The sequence below is a fragment of the Polyergus mexicanus genome, unplaced genomic scaffold (genome assembly GCF_030449975.1).
Source record: "Polyergus mexicanus isolate NDT 795.1 unplaced genomic scaffold, iyPolMexi1.0 SCAF_1, whole genome shotgun sequence".
Taxonomy (NCBI): Eukaryota; Metazoa; Arthropoda; class Insecta; order Hymenoptera; family Formicidae; genus Polyergus; species Polyergus mexicanus.
In genome coordinates, this window is record NW_027223321.1 from 6,272,885 (window position 1) to 6,292,114 (window position 19,230).

General features: G+C 33.2%; 1 protein-coding gene across 3 annotated transcripts; it reads right to left on the bottom strand.

The window, feature by feature from the left end:
* Window positions 1-3,421: 3,421 nt before the first annotated feature.
* On the bottom strand, window positions 3,422-16,178 carry Syn2 (Syntrophin-like 2). 3 transcript variants are annotated; one of them, XM_070296394.1, is made up of 12 exons: window positions 16,003-16,178; window positions 14,945-15,221; window positions 13,818-13,831; window positions 10,637-10,741; window positions 10,304-10,502; window positions 9,617-9,742; window positions 9,376-9,537; window positions 8,923-9,107; window positions 8,627-8,785; window positions 8,116-8,340; window positions 7,835-8,038; window positions 3,422-7,731 (listed from the first exon to the last, which is right to left on the bottom strand). In XM_070296394.1, the coding sequence occupies exons 4-12, from the start codon at window positions 10,727-10,729 to the stop codon at window positions 7,624-7,626; spliced, it is 1,461 nt and encodes a 486-aa protein (XP_070152495.1). In that variant the 5' UTR covers window positions 10,730-10,741; window positions 13,818-13,831; window positions 14,945-15,221; window positions 16,003-16,178; the 3' UTR covers window positions 3,422-7,623. The 3 variants fall into 3 exon arrangements, with proteins under 3 accessions (XP_070152495.1, XP_070152486.1, XP_070152490.1); XM_070296385.1 differs by lacking the exon at window positions 13,818-13,831 and having other exon boundaries at window positions 3,423-7,731; window positions 16,003-16,176; XM_070296389.1 differs by lacking the exon at window positions 13,818-13,831 and having other exon boundaries at window positions 3,423-7,731; window positions 10,304-10,499; window positions 16,003-16,174.
* Window positions 16,179-19,230: the final 3,052 nt, after the last annotated feature.

The window sequence follows — 19,230 nt, forward strand, 5'->3', positions numbered from 1 at the left end:
ACTTTTCGGTGTCATGGTAAAATGGTCGATTGGTGCATGTCCGTGCTAGATCCACAATTATAGATCTAGCATACCGAAAACAAGTTGGCGCTGGAAGTGCATATTTTTTAATAATTAATAGCTCAAACGATTGCTCCTTAATTGCTCCGACAGAATCCACAATTGCTCCCCTTTTAAAATTAATAGTTTTTGAAACATTTACAAGAAACGTAAAATTTATCATTTTTACTCAAAAACATATTTCCAATAGTTTTCTACAACTATATTCAACATGAAACGATTGCTCTTTAATTACTCCATATTGTTCCATCATTATTTTCATGATTTATTGCATTTTTTATTGAAAATTAACAAATTAATCATTTTCCAAGCGACGCCGTCGCCATCTATCGGCCGCCTATCGGAACTATATGGCTCAGTAGCCAACGGCGAGTATATTCAAAAATAATATAACAGCTCTATTGTTTATAACTATATCTCAAAGAGTTTAATCAACGTTTCTTATTGATTTTTTGATAGAATAATTGCACCTCGCTTGCTCTATGATGATATTCGCGATAACTCCACTTGTATAATTAACCTTTTTATGATATATTTTAGCAAAAAAAACCAATCATTTTCTTGTAAAAAACATATTTTCCGTAGTCTACTGCAAATATATCCAACATAAAACGATTGCTCCTTAATTGCTTCATATTTAAGATCGTCTTAAGCCCGTATCAGACTACGCATTGAAAATTAAGATTCAAGATTCAAGATTGAAATTTGATCAATCAGAACAAAGAAATTTTAATTCTATTTGTTCTGATTAGTCAAATTCCAATCTTTAATCTTCAATCTTTCATTTTCAATGCGTAGGCTGATACGGGCTTAAGGTATTTGCTAGTCCTTCTTGAGCAATGCATATAGTTTTTGATGTCATACTGCGTACTCTTTTGAAGTAATTAACATTAAAATTGTATTTTTTTAATTAACATTAAAATAAAGAATTTCAAGAGCCTCTATCGACATTCTAAGAATTTTCCATCTGATTGCTAATTGATATATGCGACATACGCAAACATTTTGTCGTATAAATGTAATAAGCCTTAAAGTTCAAATCAGACTACGCATTGAAGATTGAGATTGACGATTGAAATTTGACCAATCGGGACAAAGAAATTTTAGTTTCTTTCATTCTAATTAGTCAAATTCCAATTTTTAATCTTTAATTATTGATTCATAGTCTGATACGGATTTAAGTGTCGGTTCACAATAGATGATTTAAACCCTAAGCCTTGAGAAATTGACTAATCACAGTCGAGTATTCTCTTCATACTTGATTGTGATTGGTCAATTTCTTAAAGCTTGGGGCTTAAATCACTTATTGTGGACCGGCACTAAGCCATTGCACGTAAAAAAAGGCCGTAAGCAAATCGACCAATCACAGTTCAAACATTCTTATTACATTTGGAATGCTTGATTGTGATTGGTCGATTTGCTTACGGCTTTACGATTACGATTAAAACTTTTGAACGTGCAATGGCCTAATGCGTCGTCTACAATGGCAGTAGGCAGTACAGAGTGAGGAGTAAGATTTTAAGAGTTGGTTTTAAGAGCAAATGGGAATTGCCCATTTCGTTACTCCCGGCCTTTACGTTACTAAAAACAGTATACTCTCCTACTCCTACAGCCTTGTTACTGCCATTGTAGACGACGCATAAGGCCGGTTCTACAATAAGGCGTATGTCGTTAATTGTAAGGAGATTGACCAATCACAGTCCATAATTCCAAAAAAAATTGACTGTGGTTGGTCAATTTGCTTATGGCTAACGACATACGACTTATTGTAGAACCGGCCTTAGGCCGATATTACATTTGTCTTACGACAAACTTTTTAAGCATATTGATTGGCTGCAAAATAGAAACTTTCTAGAGTCTCTAGAAATTAGCTAATCAATGCGCTTGCAAAATTTGTCATACGACAAATGTAATATCGGACTTAACGTGTTGAAACATGTTTTCTGTCTAAGGACGGCAACGAACAACGCGTAAAGCCCGTATCAGACTACGCATTGAAAATGAAAGATTGAAGATTAAAGATTGGATTTTGACTAATCAGAACAAATAGAATTAAAATTTCTTTGTTCTGATTGATCAAATTTCAATCTTGAATCTTGAATCTTAATTTTCAATGCGTAGTCTGATACGGGCTTAAGACGATCTTAAATATGAAGGAGCAATCGTTTTATGTTGGATATATTTGCAGTAGATTACGGAAAATATGTTTTTACAAGAAAATGATTGGTTTTTTTTTGCTAAAATATATCATAAAAAGGTTAATTATACAAGTGGAGTTATCGCGAATATCATCATAGAGCAAGCGAGGTGCAATTATTCTACCAAAAAATCAATAAGAAACGTTGATTAAACTCTTTGAGATATAGTTATAAACAATAGAGCTGTTATATTATTTTTGAATATACTCGCCGTTGGCTGCTGAGCCATATAGTTCCGATAGGCGGCCGATAGATGGCGACGGCGTCGCTTGGAAAATGATTAATTTGTTAATTTTCAATAAAAAATGCAATAAATCATGAAAATAATGATGGAACAATATGGAGTAATTAAAGAGCAATCGTTTCATGTTGAATATAGTTGTAGAAAACTATTGGAAATATGTTTTTGAGTAAAAATGATAAATTTTACGTTTCTTGTAAATGTTTCAAAAACTATTAATTTTAAAAGGGGAGCAATTGTGGATTCTGACGGAGCAATTAAGGGGCAATCGTTTGAGCTATTAATTATTAAAAAATATGCACTTCCAGCGCCAACTTATATATGGACATACATTAATAATAGATTTTGTACTATAATCTATATAAAAATTTAGCATCTATATAAAAATTAAAATTTGATAATTTAATGATTATATATAAGAACCAATGCATGATCTCTTTTTTTTTTCTTTTGTTCTTTCGAAGTGTATTGATCTAAATCGACAAAACCTTCAACTTTTAAGTTTGTGCGATTAAAATATAAAATTTTCGATAATATATCATTTCATTCACCAACATATTTAAAAAGTTATTTTGGCTATTAAAATATATAATATTTATCGATACACTATTACATAAAAATTACATTCTTTCTGTAATTATTTGATGATCTAGAAAGTGATGTTTCATAATAAAAAAACCGTTCTTACATGTTAACAAAATTGATTTTTGTAAATCAAATGTTGTATACATACCTCGCACATCGTTAAATTCCATTTTGCCGTTTTCTTTGTCAACGTTTTGAATGTGCTCATTTGAAAATCATATGTAATGAAACGCGTAAAAATATAATTATTAATAAATAATAATTGATAATAAATATAAATATTAAATAAATATAAATATAAAGTATAAAAAGATCATGTGTTTTTATGTCTTTACATAAGTTTATACATACGGAATATAATAAAGGAGAAAAAAAACTGTTAGGCACACAATTAATACATCTAATTTGTAACTTCTAACAATGATATATTTTGGAACATATTGTCAATGGGGGGGAGGGATAAACATTATAATAGATAAACTATATATATTGCGAAATATAAGATTCCGATGTTAATAAGTAATTTTTAGATTTAATTGCTTAAGATCTTTTTTCCAGCTTCATTCCATTCTTTCTTAACTAACTTTTACTTATATAGTATAATTGTGCAGTTCTTGATAATTCTCCTGACTTTAAGCGCAGAATATACACAATGAGCATAATACATCATTGAGGAAAGAAAACAATTGTTCAATATATCAAATTTTAAAATTTTATCAAATTATATATATATATAAACGTCGATTATATATAAATTAAATTCTATTAAATCAAATATTATCTTATAATAAAATAAAATATAAAAGTTACAGAAATAAAATTTTGATCAATTTAAAAAAAAAAATTTAATGATGGCATTAAAGCCGTTAGATTTTGCTATACGCAATAAAATATACAGAAATATTTCTCAATAAAAAAACAATATTATCTAACAATAAGTGTGGATTGTCGTAGTACTAATTTCAACTTTTATTCAGATCAATTTTTAATTCTTTCAAATTTTTTTTTTTTACTCCAGTCTTCTTTACAAAAATTTGTAAAGTGATTAAATGAAACTTTAGATTTTCTTGTGCAATGGATAGTATAATCTCCATTTCAATAATCTCATACCAATAAATTACAAAGAAAAAATGTTTACTATGGTTGAAAGAGATCTAAATAAAGTACCAAATTAGTATCACTATGCCTAACTGTTTCCATACTGGCCCTAACCATTATTTAAATTGTAATCGAAATTTAAGTTGAACTTATATAAATGGGATATATAAAAATATTCACTATTAAAAAATAAAAATGTATAACAAACGGACATAAATTTTTCAATAAAAATGACATAATATAAATTGTTGCCACATTGATCATTCTGTGCTCAAATTCAAGATCGAATATCATTGTTTAATTCGTATAGTACTATGATATACTCATTATATCAATCGTAAATAATATTCGGAAAAATGGGCAGGAGAATTTTTTTTTTTTTATATGACAAACATCCGTGCAACAAATTTATAAAAAAAAACAGTGGTTTTTTTTCCGAATTGTTTCAAATCCTCATTACCGAAAGCAAAGAATGATATTAAATGTGCCTTGATTATTGGTATTGCGTAAAACATTCTGATATTTTATAGACTAGAAAAGTACAATCGACATTCGATCATTACGATATAATAGAAGAGCGAACTTTTTTTTTACATTTTCTCTATGTTACTTTGTAGGCACTTTCTACGAGTAACCGGAGACTCTCTCGAAACACACGATGGAAAAGAAAACCCATAACGGTCCTTTCGATATTAAAATTAGTTTTACATCTTGTCTATGATATGACACAACATATGTGATCATTCGTCTTACATGTAAGAAACTTAAGAACGATTAGGCGTACATTGGAAAACGTGCAACATTTTTGCGGATACTATTGATAATGACACTATTTCTCTTTTCCTGTCATATATGCAATTTTTTTATTGTGTATATATATATATGCGTGTGTGTGTGCGTGTGTGTGTGTGTGTGTGTTTATATCTTACTCGCTTATCATTTTCTCTAATTATTTGTTCATTATAGATTTATTGCTTTAAATATAATTGCAAACCGATAAAATACATAATATACAGTATTAATTCTATGTCACTATAGCTAGTGATCGGAAAAAAAAAATTGATATATTTAAAGATATTATAGATCTGTCTAGCTATGTTAAAACATGACATTTGTATATTTATTACGTATCAAATAAATTTTTAGTATATAATATACGATGTTCTGCCACATTAGAATTATTGATATAGATGAGTTTTCGTGAAACGCGTAAGTTAAACCATAGAACATATAGCTATTATAGCCGAGTATAGGAAAGTCAACAACTACAAGTATTTCAGTAGCTCAATATTAATGATATTCACGTTTAATTTACAGAACTTGTTACCCCCATCGATAATACTGCATCAAAAAACAAACTATTCCAATATTCATTATGTTTGAGTGTGAACCATATCTAATTGTAGATTACAGTTTATTGCTATAGGGCTGTAATTGTTACTTTGATGTTTTATCGTATGGACGAATATTGTTTTATTTTCAATTCAATCACACTCTTTAAAGAACCCCTTTAAGCTTGCAAATTAGAATTTCTTTACTGAAATGCAAGTTGTTCTCGTTTTATCAATACTTTAAATACATGAATATGTAATGATTCTTTTTAGTGATGAAAAACAGAAATTTGATGCCTCCTTTAATTTAGCTACTTCTTGTTCATGGTTTTTTAAGGCACCTGATATATGTATGGTACGCAATGCAATATATATTTATATAAATATACAAATAAAATTTTTTAAAATTAAAAACATTATTCGCGCCATTATTGTAACTTAAAAATCGGGGACTCTCTCCCAACACCCCGATGGGTACATATACTGCCCAGACAGCACAAAACATCCTCAGGATCATCCTGAATATGTCCAGGACGGTTCAGGACATTTGTAGGATATTTTAAGATATTATTATAAATATATTTATAAAAATTTAATATGCATACATAATTATTTTTAGTTGTGTCGGCTATTTAATATAATTTAGAAATCTTAAGTATTATAATAAGTATTAATGTCCTATAAATGTCCATTGGATAACCCCTGGATGTCTGTAGGATATATCTACCCTGTCTATTATATTGGATGTCTTTTGGATTTCCAGAGGACATATATATGTGCAATTAATTGTTAACATTAATTTCGTTTAATATTAATAATTGAATTTAATGCGCACATTTTCATATATCCAAAATTATTATTTATTTAATATTTCATGAGAAATGTTACTGTTCGCAACATTCCAAAAACTTTACAAACAATAGTATTCAACCGCTAGTTCGTTTGTTTACCGCTATGCGACACGCGAACTCGTATTTGAGATTTGGTCATGAGAATTATATAAAGCTTGCAAAGAGCAACTGACAGGAAATTACAAATGTAATTATTTTCTATCAGTTCAGTTTCTGATACAATCCCAACATAGGGAATTCAGATATTGGATTATTTAGAAAATATTACACAACTCAAACCCGGGAGCCAAACCTAAAATATTCATGTACAGCACGAAAATCTCAAATATTGAAGAACGGTGAATTATTTTCAATATTAGATTTTTAATATTGGCAGTAAATAACAAAACATAATTTTAATTTATATTTGAATTTTAAAATTTGCTCCTTGAAACATACGAAAAATATCCCTAACATATCCTATAAAAATCCTTAGGATGTTCCACAGGATCTCCCTGGATTCTCCAGAGGTTAATATACGGCTATCATTTACTCTTCCTCGGGACATCCAGAGGAGATCTGAGGATTACAATGGGATATCCTGAGGATATCCTACATATATGTCCTGGATGCCCTTTGGACGTCCTAAGGACATCCTTGTGCTGTCTGGGTGATTTCTATAATTTCTAATTCAATACGATTACTTTATAATATTGAATGATAATTTTTTATATATTCCATATTAACAAAAACACAATCAAAAGATCCAAAACAAGAGAGCATACATAACTAAAATAGCATACGCTATATATATTAAATATATATATAGTCATGTATACTCAAAAAATATATTATGTTTCTCAAAAATTCAAAAACGAATGAATATACTTAAAGCAAAAGCAGATAACATAATTATGTCGCAGTCGGACAATAAATGCGCACTGCCACTTCTAGAATTCGGAAATTTTTATATCTAAATGCGTATAATACTATAATAGCCGTTAGGTTCATATGTATACTAGTGAAATTGGCTTGGTAGGATGAATAGAGTAGTACCGCTTTGTGATCTGTATATATATGTAAACGATAAAAATATTTTTTGGATATATTGACTAGTTTCTGTCGCTTCCATTTTCTGTTTCCTTCCAGTAAATTTTCAGCGCGTTTCAAGTTCTCTCTCTCTAGTCCGTATAACGACAACAGAACACAAAAGTGATTCACTTGGTGATTCTCGTCGACAAAAATGTTTATATCATATTACATCTATATTACAGCTCTCTTTACGGAGTGGTCGATGTTAAAAATGTAGGATCTACCGCGGCTACCTTCGCAGTAAGAAACGCATGCATACAGAATAACAAGTTTTGCAACTGGGAACACTCCAATTCCTGTTGAAATGTATGCAAAACATAAATACACACCTATATATATATATATATATATACACCTTTACATTTAATAATTTTAATTTGCCACAGAATTCAGTTTTACCTTTGTTTCAATAGCGATACTATCCGGTTCTTGGAAGTGTAATTTGAGCCTGCTTTTACCGTCGTCGCTGGAGCCTCTCAATTGAGAGAACTTGTAACGCCACGCAATCTCACCGATCCCTTCGTACGACAACGTAAATCCTTGAGTCCATTCTAATGTTAGACCCGCGCTTCTGCTATTAAAGGTCACTGGGAAGGTTTTGCTCTGGAACAAGAAAGAGAGAAAAAAACATGATGAAAAGGATAACGTTAAAATTGTTTTGCATCCGGATCACGACGCACCTTTAAATATGTAACAGCTGAACATACGGCAGTGTGCCACGCTGCCTCGACCCGTAAGAGTTCCTGCCTGGTCTCGACGCTCAAGTAACGTGGCGGTTTTCCTGGGCTTTGCGCCAAGAAACAATGCTGTCGCTCGTCCACGTTCTCGGATTCGCGCATCACGCGAAACATCGTCTGGTATACCTTGAAAGTCAACGCGCAGCGTGACCAATCGCCGATATTACACTGAAAACGACAATAATATAAGAATATTTCTACGATTTAACACATATGTAATTTTTATATGTACAATACTTCTCTCCACTATTTTAATTATAGATTAATACATATTTAGGCTTAAAAACAGTATTATTCACAGACAGTTTGTTTTTTCACGTGCGGCATTCTATTTGAACTCTTACATTTTTTTTGTTTATTATGCAATTACGCATTCCATAAAATTATTATTATAAAACGATGACTTCGAATGAACTCCAAATAAACGAAATAAAGTATACAAATTAATACGTACAGGAGGTGTCTCAAACAGCAATAGGTCCGGTCCCTTTAGAGCCAAAAATCGCGGTCTATAACTCTGCCATGGTTGATTACTATTGCTTACCGCCTCATTCACCCAGCCCATATATTCTATACGTTCGCCGACTCCAAAATTACGATTGTACAGTTTCATCTAAAATCAAATTAAAACTCATCTCCTCAATACAATACATATCGCTAACATTATCAGCGATTAATTATTTAAAATACGATATATAGAAAAAGGTATATGAAAAGTATGATACGCGATCAATCGCAGTATTTGATCACCTGTAAGTGCGTTAATCCTGTAATGTTATCAGTTATATATTTTAACCATTGGCTGAGAATAGCGCTATCATCGCAGTGTATTACTCCCGTACGCGCCCCATTAAGACCCCTTACTTCGAACGCGTTTCTTCTCAATTTGTCGGTGCCAAATATATATCTTGTGACGTATGCCATCATTAACGGAACTGAAAATGTCATCATTAATCATTATGTACCGCAAACGCTCATTTAACATTTAAATAGCGGCTACTCGATATTTTCAGCTCGAGAAATAAAGATACGCATACACATATGTTTTTTAAAATAAAATATTGAGATACTAATAATAATGTAAGATGAATAAGGTATAGAGAAAAACTAGAATTTGTGCATATGACGCCAAATATAATAAAGTAACAAATGCGATTCGAATTTAAAATTGATCTATTTATACTTAAATGCAAATATAGTTACCCGTAATAACGTCCATCCACCTTTTATACTGCATCGAACTGGAAGATGCGTTCGAACTTTGTCGACTGTGGCTGCATCTGGGACTGCCCCCTTGCCTATTAGGTGATATCCATCCGTCTTCCGCTGTACCATTGGCAACATTATCCAGTTTCTCTTCCTTCTCTGTTAATAAGCGTCAAGATATCAACGTAGAGAGTGTACCACAATTATTTTTGCATTATAATTTATAATGTTACATTACCGTTTTTTTGGAGAAATGGCTTGGCTGCTCGATAATGTTTGACCGTTAGAACTACTATGTCACCGGCATTTCTCAAAATATTGACAGCGTCATCGTGATTGCACGCCGTAATGTACTCTCCGTTCACTGTAAAATCATAGAGCATGGATTATATAATTTCATAAATTCTCGATATTTGTTACAAACAAAGAGTAGCATGTAATAAATAGAGAAAAAGATCTTGATTGTCTCGAGTATAATATGAAATAGCGTCGATGTCAACTTTTCATTCAATAGGAGCAAAACACAAATAGGAAAATTGAAATCGATACTCATTAACTGTACATGGTGCCATCACAACTATCGCCAAACTGTCAATATCGCGTCACAGCACGATGCGAATAATGTGAAGTAAATATTAATAGAAGATATCATAGCAAGGATAGACGCATAATAATAAAATAATACCAAAGGATAGACGCGTAATGATATAATAATACCAATATCGAATTTTTGACTTATCTTATTAATCATTTATCAGCAATTAGAGAAGGACGGATACTTAAGAGTGTAATGTATGAGAAAATATAACACGTATAAAACATATGTTTTATATGAAATGTGTATCTCACTATGATGATGACGGAACATATATTATATTGTAATATAATTATGTAAGCCGGCGCGTTCGTACAGTTTTATCGATACCTTTAATAATTGCATCTCCTACAAAGAGTTGGCCGCACTGATCGGCGGCCTGACCTTTATAAATCCTCGATATCAACACTGGAAGTTTATGCTCCGCTCCACCTTTTATGCTCAGTCCCAACCCGCCGATCTTCTGCCTGGTAATTTGCACCATGCGCTCCTTGGCGTCCAGAGGTGGCTTATTATGATTCGCTGCCTGCTAAAATGTATTCTAGTCTTTGACACATTTCATAGAACGGTCCGTGATCGATAAAATATCACGTTTATATCGACGCGATGGTTATTCATTCTCGATAAATAGTTAATGCGACACACTATCGAAAGGCACTTTACCTCCAAATCCTCTCGTTGAAGTTTCAATACCTCCATCGACAAGTGCAAACGCATCGGGATAGGTTTACTCTTTCCATCGCTAACCGTCACCATTCCCGTCCGTACCTATCAATAATAAATCCAAATGGTTAAAAACCATTCCCCACCGTCGAGAACTGTCACTTTATTCGCTCGAAAAATATGAGAAAAAACACGCCCGTATCTAAATGGAATTTCGAACGAAAAGATATGGAGCGGTTTTAGTAGCCTGATAAATCATATAAATTAATTGTCCTTAAACTAAATATCAAATCGAATACATCTCTTCACAATTTGTTAAAAACGCTCCATTTTTGTGACTTGCGACTTTAAGTTTAAAAATAACAATATATAGCTCTCTATTATTTTCTCCGAATAGTTTGCGTTCGCAACACTGAGTCAAAGCAAAAAAAGCAAGATAAAGATCCGCTAAATTAAAGGAAGGAAATAAAAGCTATATTTTAGAAATCCAAGAGAGAGAAGAAGGGGTGGTACATGCGGAAGTAGTTCCAAGATTAAAAAAGAAGAGGCAGGCCGTGATGTGCGATATCGATATTAATGAATTTCTGTGCATATTGTTCGATTAACAAAGTCGCTGCACGCGGCCAAATATGCATTTATGCATGAGAACTTGAGAAAGGTTTCGATAAATTCTTAATTGGACGTAAGTCAGTGTTTTATTGGGTTACAGCGATCGTTTTCAATTATTCCAAATGGAATTATCGTTATTACGTTATTTCCCGTTCGTTGGCCGGTGTGGAACGAACCGTGTGATTCGGCCGTTATATTTGATCCGCGTGGGACCGCAATCAGCTTAAATTAATTCATATTTGTTAATTTGTCGCATGTGCGGTTCGCGGGAACCGCATCATGGTTCAATCCATAAATGTGGATTATTTTTTTCAATGTGGCGACGACTTCATTTCATTAATCGATTCCCCCTTTTTGTGAACAAGGACTCTCTGAATTATTCGGCGATTCGATTTTGATACTCTTTTCCTCGACGATGACAACTATATAAGCGCGGTAAAAGAAAAAATAGTTGAATTATTAAGAGGATCAGTCAACATTTATAGACATCGTAATATATGTAGCAGATCAGATGCAATTCAACGCGAGCTATCTTTCATTTACGATGAGTTCCTTGACCGATGTTGAATCGATTTTTTTCAAGATGACGATACGTGTAAATCATTTGCGATAAGAATTGCCAATATTTTATATTAAACTTCTATATAAAATGTGAGTTCTTATATATTAAAAAGAAAACCACGCGGACTACGAAAAATAAAATATAAAGATTGAAATATCGGAGTGGTTTATCAATATAAATTTATAAAAAATAAATCCATATCCCCGTTTTCTTACGTAGCGGTGAACGAATCGATCTCATCAAAGAAAATTGCACTCGATTGGTCGCGAAAATCCCGAAGAGCCCCACAAAATTGAATGATTCTTGGCATGTATATATGAATTAAATGTGACAATCAAAAACGTAGGTGATAAATGAAATTTTTCAGAATCGTTAGCAGATAAACCGGGACATTTCGATAGATTTTTCTGAATGCCCTCCTTACACATTTATACGTTATATTTTTAATAAACGAGCACAGATAACACGTTCGTTATTTGTCCCCGTTAACAATTCGTCCGTTCCAATTAATCCGACATTAATTATTATCGGAACGTTAAATTATCCTCAGAATATGATCCAGCGAAACGTGCAAAACGAGTTCTCGATATATCGATAATGAATCAACTTGCGCGTAATTCACGTAATAAATTCTATTTTCATGAAATTTTCCAATATAAATTACGATTATAGTATTTTATATTTTTTAAGTATTAACAATAAAACGATGGAGAAAAAATCGACTGCATAATTTTGGACATATGCCACAGTTTCACGCATTATTATTACACACATTATTACATATCGTCCTCTATAAATTCAGTGTATGTAATATTTAACAGAGTTTCGTGGTTTTCTCACTACCGCGACCTCTTTCGGAATAATCTTCAATATTCGAAGAGTGCAAAGTGAAAATAATGGCTGTCGTTCGTATAAGTTTTTTTCTTTCTTTTTGATCCGAAAAAAAAATCAACGTGAAACACTCGTTTCAGAACGAGAACTTTATTGCCACGTAACAAACTATCGTTGTTCTTGTAAAAATATGCGATGTAAAAAAAAAACGCAATTTCTCTGAAGAAAAAAACTGTACAATGCGTGATACGTTATACACGAGAAATTATTGGATGTGACAGTTCTTATGTAATTCGGCAAGATCTGATATTACATTTTATATGTACATACCATATATAATATATTAATAAAGTAATATTATTAACATGATAAAAAACATTAAGTCAAAGTAATTAAATTAATTGGTATTTATGGCACGAATATTGATTTTCTTCTGAGAATTGTATTTAATGGCAGATACTAAACTGCCAATTTGTGATACGCTCGCAGGATCTATCAAAGCGAATGATAAGGCTTGTTTCTGCGAAGGCATCAATTACGTGCCGTTGGATGTTTCTTAGGCTATAAAGTTTAGAATCCCCCAACAATACTAAAAAGTTCCAAATAATCAATTTCAGCGCAGAGTTGTTTCTACAAACATTCGTTAAAAGTTAACTAAAATTTAACTGTCATCCCCTCGCTCCTCTTCCTACATTTAGAAAGGAGGACACAGAATCATGCTTAAACTTTAATCATCTTTAATTAACATTTATAGAAACGAATCGATTCTATCAATATCAATCGAAATTGTATAGCCTTTCATATCTAGCTATGTATATTATAGCTAGTATATAATTGCTACGCGATTTAGAAGAAAAGACGAGAAATCTCGGTGAAACAACGAATCGATTCTAAAAAAGATTGTTGTAAAAATGATGAAACCCGCGCCCGGTGAAACTTTTCTCACCATTTTCCGGCAAACGGGGCAATCATCGCCCGTTTACAGGAGATTAACGACGATTTCTGATCGAAAAACATTTCATGCATCTGTCGCGTCGTGAATTTCATCGGGATAATAAAACGCGCCGAGAATATGCGCGCAAAGAGAATAATTGACACGAGAAGATTTGCTGAAGATGTGCGAGCGCTGATCCAGAAAATTCCAAAAGTCCAAAACGTAATTCTCGGATTTGCACGTACCGCATCTTCGATTTCTAAAAACGTAAGAAAATTTATTTAGACTTGAGGATATTTGTCCTCGTACAATGGAAGAGAATCATTTATATATCTCTGATACTTAAATTAAAAGTAAAATAATTAAGTAAAATAATTTTATCTAATATTCTACTTTAGAGAAGATATGTGTTGAAGATGAGAGTCAACTTTTACCCCACATTCAAACGGAAATTTTTGTACAAGAGAGAGAGAGAGAGAGAGAGAGAGAGAGAGAGAATGTGATACATTCTATGAATGCGTTTTCTAATTATGGGGCATCCGGATGATATTGCTTCATCAGTATGTACGCGTGTATCCGCTCGAAACGGACAGTAACGAATAGAATTACGTGACGTGCAACGCGACCCGACTAAAATGCACCACAGTCGCATACATGGTTCTTTTGACCTTTCGTTCGCTCTTATCGTATGCAAAAACACGAGGCCACGCTCACATACCGTATCTAGCGGTAAATACTGCCGTGACTGCAATCTGTGATTAACATTTAACGAAACATTCATAGCTGGCTGAACACGGAATGAGACGGACTGTGTACTTGGGATTAATAAAATACGATCGTATTATTTACGCATATCAGAGAAATAATAATGTCGAGTTGCATTTTTTGTTTTGAGGGAATATATGAAATTCTCGAATCTCAATAATTAATTTTAGATGCTAAATATCTCCGATCGTTATATAAATATCTATCTGCCATATCATATCAACGAGATCATGTTTTCTAACGAAATTACGTTTAGTGAATTTTATCATTAATTGAGAGAAATTAAATGTCAGATACATTACATATATATTTGAATTACTCTTCGGGAATAGTCTTCGAATTAATTTAGTCCAATCTCTAATCGTAACTCGGTTTAATATATATAACGTCCAACGCAATTATATATATGGGTACCCCAGGAATATCCACTGTGCACATCTGTTTCAAGTATAAATGTTCCGATGAGACGCGTTGCGGCCAGGATTATACGACTAATTGTATAAGCATGCAAGTAGAAAAGTCGCGGATGCGCTTTATTGATCATCGAAGATCGACGGGCAGCGTGCCGGAGATCACCTTGGCCCTTTCTCTCCGAGGACAACCGTACCTTCAACTTCTGATCAATCTTCTCCTCGATCGGAGTGCTCATCTTCGTCGCGTTGATTCTCATTATTCTCGGGCGCGATGAGTGAGGTGACGGCACCCTGGCCTATCGTCTGAGGCTCGTGCTACTGCTGTCAGCCTCGGCGACGAGACTTGTCGTGGCCACCGCTGGCGACATCAGCGGGTACCGCACTATCGTGACTGCCACTGTCCCAACGTCAGGCTGTTCCTCGCGGCGACAGCGCGATGACCGCGACGGTTCTTCATCGCAGCGGCTCTCCCTGCGTGAAAAACGAATGTATATCAGAGGGGAAGAAAGAGAGAGAAGGAGGGGGAAAGAGAGAGAGAGAGAGAGAGAGAGGAAGAGAGAGAAGCTGCCGCGCGCGCGGCTGGAACGAGGATTGATATACCGGTGCGTTTTCAATTCCTGAAGCGCGCGAAAATGAACGTCGTATCCCTAATACTCATGTCCAAAAGATGTCCAGAAGATATCCAGAGAATGGACATTCAGAGGATATTCAGAAGCAACGTCCAGGAAACATCCAGAAGGAAACATCCAAAGAAGAACATCCGGATAAGAGGGACATCCGAGGGACATCCAGAGGGCAACGTCCAAAGAACATCCAGAGAGAAATATCCGGAGAACATCCAAACGATATCCAGAGGAAACATTCGGATATCCTCCGGACATATTTTGGACATGATATGTTGTTAGGGACCTTACGCACGCGTCGAAAAAAATTAAAATAATTTATGACCTTGAATATCGTTGAAATACATCTTTTGCTCGCAAGCAAAAGCCCTTCCACGGCATCGGGAAATTGAACCCATTATTTATATTTTGTTCCCTGAATAAGTTTCGGCTACGCTTTTCGTGTTCTCCCGCGCGATCAGCTTTCTTCAAAAAATCTATCCATCTTCGCGATCGAAATTGATAACATCACTGATATTTGAATCCATCGATTGGACCCGTAAGCAACACGATCGAAGAGAAAGAGTCATGTCGGGACGAGAGTCATTTCGGATCAGCGATTCTTGGGCGGATTATTATAGCAGTCCCACCTATGTAACGCGGTCGAGTGGAGAATTCACTTGAGCGAAACCGGTGTCCAGATCGACGACGGGCGTCGATGTAACCGGAACGCCGGAAGACGCGATACTTCCAGACGACGAACGTGAGCCTGGCAGCGGGCGCCAACTGGATGCGTCTAGTCTCTACTGTCAGATTGTCCAGCACGACCGGCCCATACATATGTGCATACATACATATCTGTATATGTATCGCGCGGACTGAAAACCGCGGCGCATTGATTTATACAGGGCGCCGCGCATAAGCGGAGCTCAGGCGCGGATCAAAGCGACCTTTGTCCCTGCGACTGATCCGGTTCTTCTTATCGACCTCTTTCGGAGTGCGACCCGCGCTGCGAAAATTAAGAATATCTCGGAATACAATTTCATCCCTTGCGATAAACTGAATCTTAAAATGGAGATAAATTTAGATATACCTCTCTTGTATTCTTTATACATAATGACCCAGACAGCACAAAACATCCTCAGGATCATCCTGAATATGTCCAGGACGGTTTAGGACATTTGTAGGATGTTTTAAGATATTATTATAAATATATTTATAAAAATTTAAAATGCATACATAATTATTTTTAGTTGTGTCGGCTATTTAATATAATTTAGAAATCTTAAGTATTATAATAAGTATTAATGTCCTATAAATGTCCATTGGATAACCCCTGGATGTCTGTAGGATATATCTGCCCTGTCTATTATATTGGATGTCTTTTGGATTTTCAGAGGACATATACATGTGCAATTAATTGTTAACATTAATTTCATTTAATATTAATAATTGAATTTGATGCGCACATTTTCATATATCCAAAATTATTATTTATTTAATATTTCATGAGAAATGTTACTGTTCGCAACATTCCAAAAACTTTACAAACAATCCCAGACAGCACAAAACATCCTCAGGATCATCCTGAATATGTCCAGGACGGTTTAGGACATTTGTAGGATGTTTTAAGATATTATTATAAATATATTTATAAAAATTTAATATGCATACATAATTATTTTTAGTTGTGTCGGCTATTTAATATAATTTAGAAATCTTAAGTATTATAATAAGTATTAATGTCCTATAAATGTCCATTGGATAACCCCTGGATGTCTGTAGGATATATCTGCCCTGTCTATTATATTGGATGTCTTTTGGATTTCCAGAGGACATATACATGTGCAATTAATTGTTAACATTAATTTCATTTAATATTAATAATTGAATTTGATGCGCACATTTTCATATATCCAAAATTATTATTTATTTAATATTTCATGAGAAATGTTACTGTTCGCAACATTCCAAAAACTTTACAAACAATAGTATTCAACCGCTAGTTCGTTTGTTTACCGCTATGCGACACGCGAACTCGTATTTGAGATTTGGTCATGAGAATTATATAAAGCTTGCAAAGAGCAACTGACAGGAAGTTACAAATGTAATTATTTTCTATCAGTTCAATTTCTGATGCAATCCCAACATAGGGAATTCAGATATTAGATTGTTTAGCAAATATTACACAACTCAAACCAGGGAGCCAAACCTAAAATATTCATGTACAGCACGAAAGCCTCAAATATTAAAGAACGGTAAACTATTTTTAATATTAGATTTTTAATATTGGCAGTAAATAACAAAACACAATTTTAATTTATATTTAAATTTTAAAATTTGCTCCTTGAAACATACGAAAAATATCCCTAACATATCCTATAAAAATCCTTAGGATGTTCCACAGGATCTCCCTGGATTCTCCAGAGGTTAATATACGGCTATCATTTACTCTTCCTCAGGACATCCAGAGGAGACCTGAGGATTACAATGGGATATCCTGAGGATATCCTACATGTATGTCCTGGATGCCCTTTGGACGTCCTAAGGACATCTTTGTGCTGTCTGGAGACTGATGTTTTGATTTTCTTACACTGGTGTTTGAAAATATTTCACTCCAAAAATGACGCACTCCAAATTGTGATATAGAAATAAGTTTAGAAAAAGAGAGATGTGTGCCTGTGGCTTTTTTTTGGCCATTGTCTCCTCGCGATAATGCCAAACTTCAGCTTTTTAGCCGGTCCTATATTTGATTTGGCGGGAATTTTGAAAATGTAAAATGAATATATAGTTACAATGAAATAAAATGCCGTAATCGATACCGAAATTATATTGTATTTTGCATTATTTTTTTTTACATCTTCATATCCCGCAAGTACATGTATAAATATCGTTTGACACATATATATATATATAATTTTTCAATTTTTTGTGTAAATTGAATTATTTAATCATACAATTATAATATCACATTACATCTCATTGATCGAATTGTTACCAAGTCTCATAAACTCCTATACACATCATAAAATAAATATATATACCATCGTCATACATATGATATAAGATTAATATCATATGGAAGAATTGTATTTTGTATTTAAATAATAAGTTGTATATTGCTTCTCTTCTACATTATTTTAGGTGAGAGAATTCTTCGACATTTTTACATTACATAATATCATATATATGCGTCATTACAACAAACATCCAATAAACATTCAATATCTCTTTTTTTCCTTCTTTTGGATTATTACGACATTATGATGCATAATATCATATCACACATTACAAATCATGTCACTGAATTCCAGTGATATACTTTTAGGCGTCTTGAAATTAAGTCAATGTATAGTGTACATTTAATGCAAGAGTACAATAATTTATATACAAAAGATGAGAATCTCAGAAACAGTTCATTTTAGAAATTTTAACTGATTATAGAAAAAAATATCAAAAAGATACAAAAGAAAATTTACTTGAATCTTTGTATTGAGAAAATTTGTCGAAAAAAGTAGATACTTTACAAATCAAAGATTTAATTAAGGATGTTTTTTTTTTTTTTTTTTTCAAATTGTTTAAGAATATAAAATGTCAATTTATTTAAAAGATAACAAATAATAGTAGATAAAATGAATAGCAGCTCAAGTAAAAACAAATTAATTAATTGTATAATTTATAACATATATTTGTATTAATAATAAAAAATGAAAAAAAAACCAGATTATTAAATTTGTATTTTCAAGAGGCACCTGTTCTCTTTAATTTATAGACTTAAGGTTTTACAGAATTTTTTTTTTATCAATTACTACTCTTTTAGGAGGCGAGTACTCTGCGTTGATACCACACCCTAGTACTCTGCGTTGATACCACTGCTT

Excerpts from the sequence above, each read along its gene's own strand:
- Syn2 (XM_070296385.1), bottom strand. The coding sequence starts at position 15,007 with ATGAGAATCAACGCGACGAAGATGAGCACTCCGATCGAGGAGAAGATT. Across the intron at positions 9,108-9,375 it reads GTGGATGGACGTTATTACGG|TTCCGTTAATGATGGCATAC; the intron begins GTAACTATATTT and ends TGACATTTTCAG. Across the intron at positions 8,341-8,626 it reads TGCTGTTTGAGACACCTCCT|TGTAATATCGGCGATTGGTC; the intron begins GTACGTATTAAT and ends TGTCGTTTTCAG.